The 18514-nt window shown below is 46.1% G+C and overlaps 2 protein-coding genes across 2 annotated transcripts in view; one reads left to right on the top strand and one right to left on the bottom strand.

Annotated features, from left to right (window-relative positions):
- The first annotated feature begins 262 nt into the window (after nt 1-262).
- ppp1r12c (protein phosphatase 1, regulatory subunit 12C) lies at nt 263-16739 on the top strand. Its single transcript, XM_017441621.3, has 20 exons — nt 263-626; nt 4055-4229; nt 5012-5142; nt 5472-5590; nt 7266-7425; nt 8018-8162; nt 8249-8323; nt 8412-8491; nt 9114-9226; nt 9311-9378; nt 10764-10900; nt 10985-11072; nt 11544-11661; nt 12914-13026; nt 13723-13766; nt 14272-14311; nt 14397-14501; nt 14891-14941; nt 15030-15080; nt 15815-16739. The coding sequence occupies exons 1-20, from the start codon at nt 418-420 to the stop codon at nt 15899-15901; spliced, it is 2109 nt and encodes a 702-aa protein (XP_017297110.1). The 5' UTR covers nt 263-417; the 3' UTR covers nt 15902-16739.
- A 136-nt stretch (nt 16740-16875) lies between these two features.
- LOC108251358 (rho GDP-dissociation inhibitor 1) overlaps nt 16876-18514 on the bottom strand; it is a gene marked incomplete in the record, with an annotated part of 7420 nt that continues 5781 nt past the window's right edge. Inside the window, 1 exon segment of the mRNA XM_037974617.1 lies at nt 16876-18060. Within this exon segment, the coding sequence (XP_037830545.1) occupies nt 17861-18060 (200 nt within the window).

Consider the following 18514-nt stretch of genomic DNA (forward strand, 5'->3'; position numbering starts at 1 on the left):
TCACGGAGCACCTGTACACCAACACAGATTAACCTGTAAACCTTATAAATAATAATGTTTTTACTTTTTATCAGATTATTTTCAGGTTTAACTGTAAGAACCGTCAGCAACAATAAGCCTGAAGCAGTCCTGCCTCCAGGTCTGTATTTATTTTTAAATCCTACAAAAGCACAATAGCAGGAAGTGAAGCGTGCGCACGACGCACGGGCACGTCGTTTCCCCTCCGACGCACAAAGCGTTGGCGGTGACGTCACGCGCGCGCCCCCACCGCTCGCGAACGCGCGCCCATAGCTCCCACCGCCACCTTCAGAGGCGGCAGCTGGAACCAGGAAGCGAAAGTGCACACATGGAGGGTGTGTCTGTCCCCCGCCAGCGTCCGTTTTCCTCCTAAAAACACCGTCCTCCGCGGCTCCACTCATGGGGGACACGGCGAAGTCCAAGCGGCGGGAGCAGCTGAAGCGCTGGGCCGGCTCCAGCACCGACAGGGCGTCGGACGTTCCCCGGCGGAGGCGGCGGGGCGACGCCGCGGACCGAGCGGCCGAGGCCGCGGCCGAGCCGAGCGAGCGGCCGGGGGAGCACCCGGAGACCGCGGGCAGAGATGGAAGCAGCCCCGTCCTCCGAAGACGGTGAGGGGACATCTCTGTCCAACTGTTAGACACAAGGATCGAAAAGCAGCCATTATTTATCTGCTTTGAGACGGAAGTTAACTGCTCGGTCCAATCTGTCTTCTCTGCTCTGAGGAGACAATTATTCCTCTTATTTGTTGTTTTTAGTCACTGACATTAACATCCAGCCGCTGCTTCTTCACAGGGCCGGATCCAGTCATGTTGGGTCCCTTCCTGTTGTTTTTCATCATGTTTGTCCTGATTACTGTCTTTATAACAAAGTCTTCAGAGACAACTCTGTACTTCCTTTCAGTCTTCAGTTCTCCAGCTTTAATGAACATCTTTGGAGGCTTTTCACACATTTTCAGAGAAATGTTTTGGTTTTCTTTATTGATCTGAATCCTTTGACTATTAAAAAAAACTAAACTTGAGGAATTAACTGGTGATGTCTCCATATAAGACGTTCATCAGCAGGGTTACTGTCACTGTGAGAGAGGCGGGGACACCTGGACAGGTGTCCAGTCCATCCCAGGGACACACGGAGACGAGCACTCTCACCTCAGGACAGTTTAGAGTCACCTGTTTAAAACCCCGGCGCACACGGGGAGAACGTGTCCCACAGCCGGGTTTGGAACCTGCAACCTTGCTGCGAGGCGACGGCTCCGACCGCCGGGTTCGTTTTATCCACGGTTAGAAAGATCTGCAGCGGCGTGAAACACAACGCGTTTAAGGTCACCCGTCAGCTGGTTGCCAACCGGTCTCCAACGTGTCTCTAAACGTTTGCGGGGTTCTCAGTTTCCTTGCGTGAGTCACAGAGGCTTTCAGTCGTGTCAGTTTAATTTGGATCATGTTCATTAAAAATAAAAAACAAATTTTCTCAGGAATTGGTCGCTGCGGCGCCTCAAACCTGCTCCTAGAGACGGTCTCCTCTGAAAGATGCTAATGTTCTGGTTTTAAAACCAACCCTGATGATGAATATTTTTTTTAAAACTGGTCCAGATCTTGTCTTTGTTCCTGAAGTGTCATCCTGTAGACGGTGGATACGACGTGGGCGGAGGTGGGAAACAGAATAATATGCGGCCAAGAATACGGTTTTACAAACTCGTCTTTTTGCTGCAGATTTCCAGAATTAAACAAGGCTCCAGTGGAAAGATTTGACCTTTTTCCCTCACAGTTTTGAGTCCAGTAATGCCTTCTCTCTGTTTTCCTTGGAAACGTCTTTTGTTGGATTTTTTTCTCTTGAACAGCGTTGATGGCAAACCTTCCCGATGTCGTTTTTTGGACATATTTTCCTGGTTGTTGTCCGAGCCGGTCTTGTTTTGGCTCTTTTGTCTGTGAATTACGAAAGTAGTCTTGAGCTGTTGCTGTTCAGCTGAACAGATTAATCAGAGCGGTGATGAATTATTATTTTTATCTGCTGATCTCAGATCTGTGATGTTAAAACGTGGATGACTTGAAGGCACAAGTTGGGTTGCACCGTGATGGGAGGGTTGGTTTTAGGTCTGCATCGTACTCCTTAAGAAGTCAGCCCACGGTCAAGTTTTCGTTTTCTCACACCTTTCATCGTGTACAAGACACTTGCAGTACTCCAGGGAAGCTCCTCCCACCTCCAGGAAGCTCCTCCCTCCTCCTGCGGCATTAAAATGGGTTTCTTCCCGCCGGCTTCTCTTCGCACACAGGTTTATATGTTTTGATGGAACAGTCGTAAAGATGTTCCTAACAGCCTCCAGCTGCTTTTCAGCGGATCAGCTGAAGCAAAATGGCTCCATTAAACCTCATAACCACGCCCACAACAACTTCCGACCAATCGCACGACACTTGGCGCGCAACAGTTTGACCGTGGTTCCAGAAGGAGATGAAAACTGCACTGAACAAAAATAAAAACGCAACAATTTTGTTTTTGCTTCCATTTTCGATGAGCTGAAATCTGTCGGTGACTTCTCCTCCACCTTACAGGTGTGGCACGTCAAGATGCTGATTGGACAGTATGATTAGTGCACCAGATGTGCCTTGGGACCGCCACAATAAAAGCCCGGTCTAAAATGTGTGGTTTTATCACACAGCACAACGCCACAGATGGCACAAGTCTGGAGGGAGCGTTGGCGTTCTGACTGCAGGAACGTCCTCAGAGCTGCTACATGAATTAATGTTCTTGTGGAAATTTGTCTCTTTAGATTAATTTAAATTGTCATGCTTACAGTTTTAGCTTAAAGGCTTATGTGGGTGAACTCCGGCCCGGTGTTTGGATTTTAAATGCTGAATTAAAATGGTGGAATTGAATATATCTTTTTCACTACAACCAAACAGAGATCCAGAGGGGAGAGTGGTCATCTGCTCTGATACTGATCCGACACGTGCAGTCGGCTCAGAACGCCCAGGACAGATTTTAAATTTGGTCCTTCTACCATGAGAAGTTTATAATCACAGCTTCAGTTTTAAGTGACTTCCTGGTTTTAATCTGGTTGGAGACGACAGCGAGTCAAGACAAACTTTTACTCAAATATTGAGGGAGGATTGATGCAGAATGGCACGGTGGAGCAGTGGTTAGAGCTGTTGCCTCACAGCAAGGTCACAGGTTTGTCTCCCACCTGTGGCCTTTCTGAGCAGAGTTTACATGTTCTCCCCTACATGCTTGGGTTTCCTCCACAGACCTGAAACATGCATGCTAGTTCATTGCTAACTGTAAACTGTCCCAAGGTGAGAATGGTTTTGTCTCCATGTGTCCCTGAGATGGACTGGAGACCTGTCCAGGTATCCATGAGATGAACTGGAGACCTGTCAAGGTGTCTCTGTAACCCCTCAGGTGAAGAAAATGGATGCAGAGCGTCAAAATAAAAACAGTTTCTGCTTTTCTTTCCTTTTTTTTTTTTTTTTACCAACGTTGCTGAGGTTTCTTTGTTTCGTCTTTGAACGCCAGGCTGAGCTGTTTTTGTCTTCGCCACTGAGACACATCTGTCTTCAAACTTTACTCCTGTTGTATTTGGAGACGAGGATGTGCAGCTCTACGTCCAACACATCGACTTCAAAAAGTCACTGTTTACTTCCTGCAGTTTATAATCCCACCCACCTCCAGGTGGGGTTATAAATAATAAGAATCAGAGTTTCATGGTCAGTGTCAGTGGTTATAATGTTGTGGCTGATCAAAATCTTGTTTCCAAGCAGACAAGGCGGATAATGTCTTTAAATTACTTCAGAAACAAAGAGCTTTTTATTTGTTTGGTTTCTTCTGATTCTGATGTTCCTAAATCAGGTTTATCCATCAGTTTTATAAACATCCTCTAAAACCTTCTTAAACATATAAAAACTGAACATTTGGAGCTTAATCCTCGAACTCAAATTAGGATTTAAAGCTAAAAATGAACATGAGATCCAGTGAAACGCAGTCGACAGTCCAGATCTGACAGATGAGCGCGGCGTGGCTGAAATCGGTGATGTGTTGTGTTTTTTAGGAAGCGGGTGAGGTTCGACAGAGCCGCCGAGTTTCTGGCTGCTTGCGCCAGCGACGACACGGAGGAGGCCAAGGCCATGCTGGAGGAGGCCAAACAGACCGAAACCGCAAACGGCGAGAACCCGGCAGACCTCATCAACTGCGCCAACGCCGACGGCATCACCGCTCTGCACCAGGTGAGGCAGCAGAAAGTGCTCCTTCTGTTGAACCTGTCCTTTCAGCTGATTTTAGGAGATGTAGTGACGCTTGTTCCCCTTTTTACTTCACTTTTTTGTTTTTATTTACGCAAACAGAGCCTTTAATATTCAAGAGTTCACAGAAACTACGCTCATCAAGCTGTTAAAAAAGCAAACTTCTTGATTCCTCGTTACGTTTCTTCTCCTCAGCGGTTCAGCCACAAATATTTGGTTAATGAGACAACTTTTGGCAACAATCTTTTTTGCAAGTCATGCTTTGAAAACTGCTCCAGGTTATGAAACAAAGATTGGAAATAATTCCTCCTCCTTCAAATGTTGCCTCCGTTTTTCTGAGCTTTACGTTTTCTTATTACAACCGTTGCTTATTTGGACGGAGTTGCATTCACTGACGCAGAACAAACTCTTTTTTAATTTTTTTTAAAGGAATGCATATCGCCCGCCGCCAGAGATTTAAACTAAGATTCTTTTATATTGAGAAGAGAGCTGTCATCGGATGGAGGGGACTCTCAGAAACTGTTAAATTTTATCTCAAATCAACTGACTTGGAGCCGTTTTTGTGTTTATTAATGTCGATTGGCTGCTTCTGCCATCTTGTATCAGATTTTCAGACACATTTTAAATCAAAGATGCTCTAAAAGTGACATGTTTTGTTTTTTATAAGCATGAGTTGTAGCTTCACACACCTCCAACAGATAAAAACATTTGATTTTAGTCCTTTTTAATGTTAAATTTAACCTTTTTCTGTGTGTTTTTCTGCTCAGGCCTGTATAGACGGCAGCATCGAGATGGTGACATTCCTCGTGGAGCACGGCGCCGCTGTGAACCAGGTTGACAGCGAGGGATGGACGCCGCTGCACGTCGCCGCCTCCTGCGGCCACTCGGACATCGTGGAGTGCGTACAACCCTCCCGAACAGTAACGACTCTGTCGGAGCGCGGCGTGGGCGCTGGGACACTTCTGCTCCCAACAATGCTAACATTGTTGTCATGTTTGGCGAGATAACGCGTCTGCTGCGGCGCGAGTTTACCGGCACTCAGAGATTAAAACATGGATTTTTTTTCTGCGTGTTAGACTTTTCTCCTCGCTGTGGGGGTGGAATCTGTTTGCAGCACAAACACAGATAACGTGACTGAATGATAGGATCAGGAATTCCTCGTTGAAAGGATTTCTGTTTTTCCTGCATGAATTCTCAGATTATGTTTGTGTTTTTTTCTTTTTTTAGGTTCCTTTTGCAGAAAGGTGCGTGTCTTACTGCCGTGAACTGTGACGGCGACGTTCCTCTGGACATCGCTCTGGATGAGACCACAGAGTCTCTCCTTCAGGATTTCTCTCTGAAACAGGGTGAGTCAACAGCTTGTTTCTGTTGTGGGGAAAGAAATGTCGTCAGTTTCGATGACCCAACGCTGATTTCAGTAATGCCTTTAAGGAAACCGTGTTTAGGTGCAATAATCCGGTGCTTCCCTGGAGGAGGAACGCTCTCGGCTCGTTTATAGGGAAGAGTCGGGATGAGCAGCCGTGTGCAAGTTTATAAAAATATATTTGTTTTCTTTAAATTATATTCAATATTAACATCTGCCTAGAATTCTCAATTTGTCTTTTAGTTTATGTAATTTTAAGGCACTAAAACAGCTTTCAACCTACAAACCATCAGCCCTCCACCACCGTGCTGACAGCTGCAGTGCATTCTGGGTAAACATCTGTTCTCTGGTCTGGTTCTGCTCCAGAAGTCTTGGGGTTCCTTCAAGTCGAGCTGCCATGTTGTTTTTAGAGAGAAGAGCCTTTAACCTTTGACCTGCTGACTGAGGCCTGTAGAGTCTGAGATGGAGCTCATTGCACGGTCTGACCTTCAGGGTGAAGGTCAGCAGCTGTCTTAAATGTTTCCTCCTGGGAATAATATTTCTCTCTGTAGAACAATGGACTCCAGATGACCTTTGACCCTTCCCAGATTGATTCTCTGAGGTCATTGCTGATGTCTTTCCGCCCTGGCGTTGTGTTAACACACACCTGGAGCTCCAGAGCAGCAGAACCTCCAGATCCTGAAGCTGGAACCAATTTTTACTTTTAGATTCTGTTTAATAAATAACAACACTTTGATGTGTTTTTGTTCAGGTTAGATTTTAGAACCTGATAAAGATGAGATCAGTTTGATTTTATCCTGATATATAAAACCCCAGAACTGAAGGAAGGTGGAATAATTTAACCAAAATAAAAACCTGATGTTGGTCTTCTGAGACGTTTTGCTTCTGGGGATTAAAGAAGTCTGCTCTGAACTCTTTAAACTTATAGTTTTGTGTTTCTAAAATGGGATTATTTGAAATACTGGTGCAAAACACCTCAAACATTCACTCCAGATAAAACGGACAAACTAGAACATTTTAGCTGAAGAAACTTAATTTTCTCAGTTATCCAGAGAGGATTTGGCTTCATGGTTTTAGATGAAACCTCTGAGAGAAATGGTTTTGTCTCAACAGCAAACATAAAATGACAAAAAGGCAGAAAAATGGTGTCCATCAGTCCACCTCAGGGTCACCTGGATTCGATCCTGCGACCTTCTTCAAACTTTAATCCTAAAAACTCTCGTCTCGTTCTCGTCTTCTGTCTCTGCAGCTCGGTTCTCATGCTTTGCATCTGAACTTTCACACTGAAAGGTCGGCTGGGATGAAGCAACATGCAAACCTCATCTTAGTCATAAACCAGAAGTTTGAGTCATTTCAGTGCAGAAATGACGACTGAATAAATAACGACTGAAGTGCAAAATAATAATAAAACATTAGTTCTGTGCGTCGGGTTTCTGTCAACAGATGCACCAGAACTTCCTCTGTACCTTCGTTCTGCCCCGATTCAGACTGTACTGTGGTTTGTTTTTGTTTTTCCAAAGCAAATATGTTCTTTTTCTTCCTCCGTGTTTGTTTAAAATCTATAAAAATAAAAAAAAAACACATTGGTTTCCTGAAGTTAAGAAGACAAAGACGTGTGTTCCTTGAAGTCACCGTCGATCTTTTCCTTCTTTTTCCAGGTGTGGATTTGGAGTCGGCTAAACGCAAAGAGGAGGAGATGATGATGTCAGACGCCCGGATCTGGCTGAACGAGGGCCTGCCTGCTGATGTCCGCCACCCGAGAACCGGCGCCACACCTCTGCACGTGGCGGCCGCCAAAGGCTACCTGGAGGCCCTGAAGTAAACTCACTAAACAGTCGGGGCGTGACAGCGCACGAGTTCGCACCAGAGATTTCAGGCTGAACGCACGGCTTTAAAAAGACGTCACCGGGCAGCGCCCCCCGGTGTCTTTGAAGCGGTCTGGGAACATCAGGTTTATTTTAGTCGATGGAGGAGAACGAGAGGTGGATTGAACTTCATGTTATGTTCAGCAGCTTCGCGCGGATAGAAACGTAACACAAAGAAAAATAAAATTCAAACTGAGCCGCCTGCAGCATCCAGGCAGACCGGGACTAATTCATAACGGCTGGTTCTGTATCAGAGGTCAGGCAGCTGTTATCAACAGAACAACAGAACCACAGACTGTATACGTTCTGTGGAACCATGAGTTCCCTGTCATTAGCATCCTAATCAGCAAATACAACCAAACAGAAGCTGTTTTAACTAAATATACCTGCTGTTTATCTATCTAAAAGAATGACCTGTACATCTGTTGGTAACCGACCCGAGCCTTCAGAACCGATCTGTGGGTTCTGTGCACCGTTACGCTCCGTAAACCGTCCGCTCAGATGTATCAGCGTCTCTGTGGCTCATGGTCGTTTCCCTCCTCCAGGATCCTGTGTCAGTGCGGGATCGACGTGTCGGCCACGGACTTCGACGGCTGGACGCCGCTCCACGCCGCGGCTCACTGGGGTCAGGGCGAGGCCTGCCGCGTTCTGGCCGAGCAGCTGTGCAATATGGAGGCTCGCAGCAACGGGGTGAGGCCTCGCTCCTTCGTCTTACCTTATTTTGATTCGAAATCCTCTCGTCTCATTGTTTCCTGTGTGTGACGTGAACTTTTCAGGGTCAGACGCCTTTTGACGTGGCTGATGAAAGCGTTTCTGAGCTCCTGGAGGAGTTATCACAGAAACAAGCCAACGTAAGACAGACTTTATTCTTCTTATTTGATGTTAAATGTTTTCTGTTTGGATTCTATTTATCTCTTCTTCTTCTTTTTCCTCTTCCAGTGGCGTAATGAGCAGCTGATATCAGACAGACAGAACCAGCAAGGACCCAACGCTGCAAACGCGCAGAACAAGCGGCGGAGGTTAATCTCTACATTTAACTTATTTTACATTTCAAACATCATTCCTAACCTCTCTCTGATCTGGAAGAGGCTCAAAGTTCCAACATCAGATGGTCTGTTTCATGCATAATTTTATAAATTGTTTTTAAACTTTAAGACAGATAAAATGTTAGTGAAGGTAAGATGAACCTTCTGTGGTAAAATCATCAAACTTAAACTTTGATTCTGTAAAAACTGCTGAAGTTGTCAAAACCCGAGTTCAGGACCGGGTTTAGAGCTCCAACAGGACCGGGTTTAGAGCTCCTAACAGGACCGGGTTTAGAGCTCCATTATTTTATTTACCTGTAGTTTTTTGTAAATCCGGTCTTAGTTGTTTGTTTTACCACCACCAGAAGTCGTAGCATATATTATATTCTGTTTGTTCTATTTGTTTATTTAGATGCAGGATATTGACGAGGCTGCTTCAGTGCTTTAATTTGTGTCGTTCTCTGAGACGTTTCTTTATCTAATAAAACAAGCCGGGTTTACGTTCGGTTACAGATTTAGCCGGCTCGTAAAAACCGACTCTGTGAGGCTGTGTGTAAAAGTAAAACCTCGTCTGTGAGGAGGTCAGCATCTGAAGCGTCGTCTGTGTTTCCTGCAGGAGTTCGGTGTGCCGGATGAGCAGCAGGGATAAGATGAACGTTCAGGATCAGTCTAAAGAGAGGGGCGTCTCAGGAGGCCTGGAGCTGAACGAGGAGAAGGAGAGCAGCCCCGGTAAACTCCTGCGTCCGTTCACAGCTAATCTGAGGCGTTTTTTTCTTCTGCTCGTTACAAAAACACGCTGGTCTTCCTCTGCAGAGAGCTCCGTCGTGTCCAGCCCAGACTCGGAGAGTGTGACGGCATCCACAGTCAGTCCTGCTGATAAGGTAGATCCTCGGACCCGTTGGTTTGATCCTCCGCCAAAAATCACAAAACTACAAATAAATGTCTTTTAAAGAGATGAATTCAACAGAGGGGAACTTTAAGGGTGGCGGAACAACTCATGAGACACACCGACACAAACAAAGACAACCAAGCCTGCGGTTCGGTCTACTTCCTGGATAACATTATTTAAATCTGTTTCTGATCGCCGTGAAATTATTGAATTCGCTTGTTTAAGATGATGTAACCTGTGGTGGGAAACTAACTCTGAAGATGGGTGGTGCAGTGGTTACCGCTGTGGTTTCACAGCAGGAAGTTCGCAGGTTCTTCCTGTACCACCCGTTCTGGGTGGGGTTTACATGTTCTCCTCTGGTTTCCTCCCGCAGACCATCACGATGGGTTGATTGGTAACTCTAAATTGTCCCTCAGTTTGAGCGTTTGTCTCTGTGTGTCCCTGTGGTGGACTGGAGACCTGTCCAGGTGTCTCCCGCCTCTCGCGCAGGAAGTGCTGGAGATGGACACCAGCACCCCGTGACCCGGAGGAGCGGCGGGTAAAAAGACGGATGGATCGGAGAGGAAAGATTTCTTCTTCCTGGTTTGTTCAGCAGCACGACAGGAAGTCCCGTCTGACATCAGATCGGCCTCTTCCTGTTTGATTATTAATTTATTTACCCGGATAACCCCCACTGACGCCACACGAGAGACACGAGGAGAACTTACAAACCCCAGAAGCTTGAACCCAGGACCTTCTTGCTGTGAGGCAGCAGCGCTAACCGCTGATCCACCGTGCTGCCAGTTCTTTATGTTCAGCTGATCTGTATCACCCGCTGGTGAAAGGTGTTTCTGCAGACCTGGGTTCTGTTCGGTTCTTTCCTGGTTTAATCATCTTCCAGGTCGGGACCAGGACGGACCTCTGGGGTCCGAAGCTCGGTTCTAGTGAGGGTCAGGTTCAGGTTGGGGTTAGTCAGGTGATGGTGATGGTTCGGGTCAGAAATGAACGGTTTTAATGATGAACGCCTCAGCTGATTAACTCGTACTGATTCAAGATGGCCGCCTCAGGCTAACCCAGCGCGACCGTAAGTCGGTCAGTTTCACAGACACGGAGCTAACGTTTGGTGTGGTAGTAGCTGAGAGTCGTCCTCAGCTCAGACTCTGAGAGCTGACAGGGTTTATAAAAACGATTTTAAACTGGTCTCAGTTTAAAACTCTGACATTTAATTTAAATCAGGAGAAACAAAAATCATCACAATATTCTTCAAATCAGGTAATTTATTTACACGTTTGACCTCAGATCAGAAAACGTTCTTATTTTAACAGATAATCGGCGTTAAACCGTCTCTGCAGGCGGACAGGAAGGTGATGACGGCTGATTTCTCTCATGTTGTTTCAGACGTCTGAGGAGAAAGATGAGGATGAGGAGGAGAACGAGCAGGAGAAAGCCAGCCGGACCGCCCGAGTCCAGCCGACGCCTCAGACCCGCGACGCCGAGAGTCCGAACGCCGACAAGAAGCAGCAGCAGCCCAAACAGTAACTTTACTTCTCCTCAGGGTTAACTCTGATCTGCTGGTTTTATCCGCCCGGCTCCACGACCTGAACGTTCGTGTCTTCCAGGTTCCAGGCTCCAGTCCGAGACGAAGAGTCCGAGTCTCAGAGGAAGGCCCGGTCTCGGCTGCTGCGTCAGTCCCGCCGATCCACGCAGGTACTTCCTCTGAGCACCCAACCCGCTGGCGTCGTTTCTGCTCAGCTACCTCCTTCCTGAGCAGCGCTCGGCTCCGGATGCTGAAGCGAAACTTCAGCGTGAAAATGTGGCGACCTTTGTAGAGTTTTACGTCCTCGGTTACCAAGGAAAAACAAAAACAGGCTTTACAGGAAACGTTTCAGATTGTGAGCTGATACCCGATGCTTGTTCTTCTACCGAAGATTAAAAACTGATGAACTGATAATAATCTGAATCTTACTGGAACAACCTTCAGTTCTTATAAAATCTGAAACCGTTTCAAAGCAACAGTTTATTTATAAACAGATTATTTTTGTAGTTTCTTCACTTTAACGCTCGTCTTACAAACCATATTTCCTCTTTTTTATAAGATAGAATGAATTTATATGCAAATAATCTAATCTGAACGATTCTCTCTGTAAACTGAATTATTTTTCTGCTCTCTCCTGGCAGGGTGTGACGCTGACCGACCTGAAGGAGGCGGAGAAAAACGTCTGCAAAGCTGCCGACCCGCCGCCTCGGAACGTCCAATCCGTGAGCCCCATCGTCACCGTCACGCCGGCCGAGAGGGGTGAGCCGCTCTTTACAAAGCACTAAAACTAAAACGAGTTCAGTCCGGCTCGGAGGGTCACCGGGTTTATGAAGGAGTCAGTTAGTCCTGACGTCTGCAGACGTTTCTGTAAAAATAATCAAATCTTCAGACATCCGGATTATTTCATTTTGACCCTAACTCGGCTCAGACGCATTCATCTCTTGAGATTCATCACCAGATTAACGGAAGCGACGTGGAAAAAGAATAAATGAACGTCGTCTGACCACAGCGGGTCCAAAAACAATCAGAACAAACAGGAAACGACGGCCTGTAATCCGCTTCGTTTCGTTCTGATTTTATTCATCGTTTATCTTGAGGATTTTAACAGAAAGCTTCAGAATAATCTCGGATGGTTGTTTAATTATTTCAGATCAGCCAGCGGCCGAGCGGACTCGTCTGACCCCAGAGATTTGCTGCTTAGAGCTCGGCTCGGGACGGGTTGTGTTCAGACTACTGGAAGGTCGGCTTTAAGCCCCGCCCCCTTCGCGTGAACAGATGGGACGTTGTTGCTTCGTGTAGTTTTTACCTTCCTGCTGTATGTTTGGATAATTATTCCTCTGTAATCAGTTAATTCATGCTTGAAAGAAAGCTTGTGGGAGTGGGCGGGGCTTAAAGCCCCTCACCGCTACTGGGCAGACTCTGGTTCCAAAAATACAACATGGCTGCCTCAGTGAAACGGTGGGGACGCCGTTAAACGGATGCTCTGCAGGTCGTCAGGAAGCCGCCGACATTTTACAAACAGGAACTGAAGAAAGTTTCACTTAAAATGTTTGAGGATGGTTGGTGCACAGGAAGTCCTTCACTTCTGTTTACTGTAAACTGAAACCCAAGATGGCGGACGGAGCTGTGTAGGTGGCGATGTTCTCACCCGCGGCGCCGCTGGTTTCTGGGTGGACTCATCTTCTGTGGTTTGCACCGATATGGTTCTCATGATGTCAGCCGTTAAAGACCTCCGCCCTGCTTCTGGTTTTAGTTCCACGCAGAACGAATCGTTTCCCTTCAGACCTACAGGGCGTCCTGAAAACGCCGCGGTGGGACGGCTTGACCCGGTCCTCCGTTTGGACCGGTTCTCCGGGCCTCCCGAAGGTCCTGAGGACAAGAAGCAAGAAAAACTTTAAGAGTTTACAGAAACGTAAATAAAAATAAGGAGCCGTTTCAGTTCGACCGCTCTAAACCGTGTCCACGTCCTTTAATCGTCCCCGAGCTCACGGTGGTCCTCCGTCCTCCTCAGACACCGACCCGGTGAAGCAGGACGAGTCGGAGGCGGACAGACGGCTGGCGCCGAAGGACCGGAGGAGGCAGAGGAAGGAGCGGCGCTCCACGGGCATCGTTCAGCTGCGAGAAGTAAGAACCATTCGGCTGCCGGATTATTTAATCTGATGAAGACGAGCGTTCAGGTCCAAACGTCCAGGAAAGATTCAGTTTGAGTTAAACTCTGACGTCCCATAAATAAAACAGATTCAATTCCTCTTTTTATCGCCTGATTCCACGATCCGGTCTTCATGTTTTTATTAAACCGTAAAAAAAAAAAAAAAAATCTGAAACGATATAATATATATCGTTTCAGATTATATATTATAATTCAGTCATTTTGTTGCGTTTAAGGTCGCCTGGAAAATTGTAAAAATGTGTTTCTGGGAGATTTTCTGACGCAGCGTCACGAATCAGACCGGAATCGTTTTAAATGTTTAATTCAGTGAAAATTCATCCGTTCATGTCTTTTATTTAAATAAATACACTTCAGGGTTTAAATGTTTTATTTTTGTGTCCAAATACTTAAACACAGTAAAGACTTTAAAATAAAATACTCAGATCCTGAAGGTTTTTTTTTTTTTTTTTACTTTTATTGGAAAACTAAGTAATGTAAGCCACAAAAAGCTGAATAATAATACAAAATAAAACGTCAGAGTTTAGATTTAAAATATTGTTACTTATAATACAGTTGTTTTTTTTTGATTGTTTTGTTTTTATTTGAAGCTTGAAGTTTTTCTGTTTCGTCTCGTTCGGTCGTAAATAATCCGTTCAATCTTGTTTTTTCAGAACGACGACTTCGAGGCTCAGCAGGAAGAAACGATCGGCACCGAGTGAGTCGAGCTCCTCACGCGTTTGAGAACAAAGTTTTATTTTAAAAGGATTAAAATGTTGATTCTAGATGAGAGAACTGTCGTTTAGTTTCCTGAAGGAGACGTTCGAGGTCTCACTCCTTCATCACCGAGCTGGAAGCTCCGGAGCTTTCCTGAAACGGACCTTCAGCTCGTTACTGAGGCTCCGGAACCGTTTTTAATTCTCCAGATGTTTCTGATCTAAGGTCTAAGGATCAGAAAATGATCCTTTTATTCCAAACCTTCAGCTCTGAATATGAAACGTAACGAGACCTGTTGCTTGTTTTTACATCTACAGCTTCTGCAGCAGAAGTATTTTATAAAATATATTAAAGGTTTTTATATAGTTGTGGAGAAAGATGCAGCAGAAACAAATGTGAGTAAAATCCTGACGTGATGAGGATAAAAACAGGTTTTTAGTTTGTTTCTGGTGTTTGTTGAAGGTTCTGCAGCAGCTTTTAACTCTTTCTCTCCTGTTCTTGTTCAGTGAGAGTCGACACGAAGACTCGTTCACAAACTACAGATTGGTAAGTGTCAGAACCGCGGAGAACGTCTGAGAACCTCGAACCGAGCCGCAGCTCCCGCCTGACGGTTTGTCGTGTTTCCGTCCAGCTCTACATCCAGGTTCTGCAGGAGAACGTGTCTCTGAAGGAGAAGCTGCAGGAGATGGAGCTGCAGCTGAGCCAGAACAAAGTGGAGCTGGAGAGGCTGCGACAGGTGAGCCGCCGCCGACCTTTGACCTCACCTGAACGTCGACCCGGTTTGTCTCAGCAGGAACAATCCTCCGAAACCCCAGAGTTAAACTGAATCTTTAATTTTACTTTAAATATAAATACATTCATCTAAAGGTTGATTCTTTGTTCAAACAAGAAAACATCAGAATTTAAATCTTTTTTTTAGCAAATATAATAAATGTATTAATTTACAGCAGGTGGAAAATCTGCAGATTTATTTACGTTAATGTGAGCAGAGAGAAACACTTCAGGTTTATTTTATGAACCTTTGAGAAAACTTTTTTGTTTTATCTGATAAAATAAAATAAAGAGGTTTGTTAGACGGGACCCGTCTATCGCCTGGTGTCTGAACGTTTCCCGTTTCGTTTCCAGAACCAGGAGAGCGGCACCAACAGACCGGCTCTGCTGGAGCTCGAGAAGTTTGTAAGTTTGTTGCTTCTGATCGGATCTGAGGTCAGGCGGCGCCGCAGGTTCCGCGTTCTGACGCCATGTTTCCTGTTTCTGCTCACAGGAGAAATTAGCCCTGCAGAGGAAAGCCGTGGAGCTGGAGGACGAGCTGAAGGTACGGCAGAATCCACCTGTCCAGGTGTGGCAGGAAGTCCTGAGGCTCCACTTCCTGTTTCTACTGAAGCTGCTGTCCATTCACGAGTTAACTAACCTGTTAATTAACCCGTTAACTCAAGATAAACTAACCTGGTTAACCCGTTTGTTGAACCCAGTTACATCGTTTCATATCTGCACTCGACCAGACCGTCAGGATTTTAAAAGTCTAAATAAATCTATTATGCCCCTTTTCCACCAGCTCTAAAGGTCCCGGCTCCACTCTACTCCGCTTGCTTTGCGCACATTTCCACCGGCAGTTTTTCGAGGCCGGTCCCTGTTTTTTTTGGTCCCTGCTTCGGAGTAGGGCCAGTTTGGTCTGCTACCGACCAAACTGGCCGGTATAGAGCCGAGTAGAGCCGGGCTTCTGAAAAGGGGCATTAGAGTCTGTCTGGAGCTATAGAAATGCAGGTCTGCTCTTAAGGTAAACAAAGTTCAACAGGAAACCAGATTAACTCAGATTAGCAGCTGTGAAACACACCCACGGGTTCTGGTTCTGGGCCCGTCTGAAGCTGCAGGTAAACAAACACCTGGTTGCTGATTTAACCATCGATCCGATGGAAACAAACTTCTGATTTTATGGAATTAGTTTTGTTTGGACCTGCAGCTGGAAGACGTTTTATTAATCGGTTCTTAAACAAGTTCTGGAACGGAACCGAAGGCAGAACGCTCCTAAGATTGTTTGTTTGTCTGCAGGTTCTGGGGGACCTCAGAGCGGACAACCAGAGACTCAAAGACGAGAACGCCGCCCTGATCCGAGTCATCAGCAAACTGTCGAGATGAACCTGAAAGCCAGCGAGACTAAAAGTATTACAGGACGAATCTGAGGACCGAACCACTAAAGGGAGACGCGGCGTCCTCCCGCAGCTCGCCTCCGTTTTGTTTTTGTTTGTTTTTTTGGCAGATCTACTGTAAAACCCGGAGCTGCACCTGCTGTGGACCGACGGGACGTTCGCATCGACTTTTATATTAAGTTTTTACCGTTGTGTTTTATAACTGGAATATTGTGCTTCGCTTCAGTAAGAAAAACCTTTAAGAGACTTCGAGCCGTGCACAGCGAGCGCTCGCCGGGAGGGGTGGAGGAATTTAAATTAACAAAAAAAAATTAAGAAACAAGCCAGTCGGGGATCGTAGACGAGATTTAAATGTGCCAAAAGGAGGAAAAACTGTGTAAAAAGTGGGCAGTATTTTTGTTTCTCAGGACGAGTCTTTACCGTTGGACCAAACCGGCGCTCGTCCTCCAAACGTTTGGCGTCCTGCGAGACGGTGCGTTCAGGGTCTGCTGTTACAGGCAAATGTTCTGGTGCTCAGATGTTACAGATGAGCTCTGACTTCAGTACTGTAGGAAGTAAAGTATTCACCCCTCTGAATGTTTACCTGAAGCCGTGCCTTTGGATGGACGTTTGTAAAATAATGTTTCTATTTCGCTTTGGCAGCGTCTGAAATACAAGTTGGGCAAAAATTAGTCTTTTATTTTATTTGTTTTCTTCAAAATGAGTTGAAAATGTTGCTGTTACGGTTATTTTTAAGGTTTAATTCAGATGTTGGCTGAATAATTGGACAGATGTGAAATTTAAAGACTTAATTTCCACAGAAAAATAAATGTTTTGAGGAAATTAAACGCTCCCCTCTTTTTATAACGAGCGTCTTCATCGACAAGCTGAACATGAAGGACAGAGACGTCTGATCGTCTTCAGCTGGACATCAGTCGTCTCAGGATGGGATCTTTTTCAGGTGAAACACCACGAGGTCAGAGGCCGAGTTGAGCAAAATGTTTATTGACCGAGAAGAGTGACAGAAACGCCCCCGGCGGCATATTTTCCTACGAACTGTACAGCGTGAAGGAATGTGTGGAGCAGGAAATACATGCTTACAGTCCGACTCAGTTTAGTGTCATCCTCGGGGGGTCGGTCATCTTTTCTCACGCTCAGCAGGTGAAACCAGACGCCGCCGAGGTCTCCAGCAGCAGCGGGCGGCGCCTGGCTCCTCCTCCTCCGCAGACTACACATTCTGATGAAGGGCGACGATGTACAATAAGGCAAACAAAAATGTCAGTTTTCCCGCACGCGACTGCAGTTTGGTGCTAAGGCCTCGTGGCTGAAAGAAGCAGAAGATTCAATACTGGGTTTCTGTTCGTCTCCAATTCTGTGAACATTCAGACCAATTAGGAACGGTTAACGTGTATGTGTGAGCGGGGGATGGGGTGCAGAGCTGCATTCAGGTCTGAATCCAACATGGCTGCTCAGACACATCGATAAGTTTAGACTTTAAGGCAGCATTTTTTTTTTACATTGACACCCCTGCGGTTTACTTAGGCTCCGCCCCATTTGGGAGAAGGAGGGGCTACAGAGCGGCTGTAATTAGACTCGAGACAAGGCAGGTATCGGTTATTCTATCAAAAGACAGAGGTGGGCGGGGCAGGGGGCGGGGTTTGGCTATAAACAGCTGATCACATGACAACCTGCGACACGTTTATATAAAAAGGCAAAGAAAAGCTGATTGTACAGCTGCTTCCCACGCCACACGGGGAGGAAGACGCCATTCTGAGGGGGAGGTGCTACATGTCGGAGAGCAGACGGGCGAGGCGCTGTGCAGGGAGGAGGTGATGGACGGATAAACGGAAAGGGGGCGGGGCATGTTAAAACAGATAGGTGAGGACGAAGGTGTGAATTATGACGGAAAAAACAAAAACAAACAAAAGGCAAAGGCGGCGATGGCCACAGGGCAGGGGGCGGGGCTCCTTCAGTCGTTCCAGTCTTTCTTGATGTTCAGGTTCCACTCCCAGGACAGGTGGTCGTGTTTGTCGTCGTCCGTGAACTTCGACTTGATGACGTAGTTCCCGCGTGCGAGCAGGCCTTTAGGCGCCTCCTCCATCGTGGTCAGGAAGTCGTACTCAGTGGGGCGGGGCCCGTAGCTGCCGACCATGTAGTCCGACTTATCGACTGTCAACGAGACGCAGACAGGTGAGACGGACAGGTGAGACAGGTGAGGTTGAAACATAAAAACTTTAAACAGATCAATCTTTTTCCAACTAACCTGAGATTAAAGTTTTATTTTTAGAAATTAATCAAATTAAAGTTTTTAAAAATAAAGATTTAAACTGTTTAATCTGTTTGTTGAATAAAAACAGTTATCTCCATGGTAACGGCCTGCGGAGGCGGAGGGTGATCATGTTTTTACCGTCAGCTACTACCAACCTTCAGACTCGCCTGGCCAGGGCGGCCATCTTTAATGACTCCACAAGTTAAGAGTTTCATTAAAATCTGTCCTCAGGGTCAGCAGATATTTTACTAACAGAAAAACAGAAACTAAAACATGATCCCCCTCAGACCCTCAGACCCTCAGACCCTCAGACCTTCAGACCCTCAGACCTTCAGACCTTCAGACCCTCAGACC

This window comes from Kryptolebias marmoratus, linkage group LG3, assembly GCF_001649575.2.
Source record: "Kryptolebias marmoratus isolate JLee-2015 linkage group LG3, ASM164957v2, whole genome shotgun sequence".
Taxonomy (NCBI): Eukaryota; Metazoa; Chordata; class Actinopteri; order Cyprinodontiformes; family Rivulidae; genus Kryptolebias; species Kryptolebias marmoratus.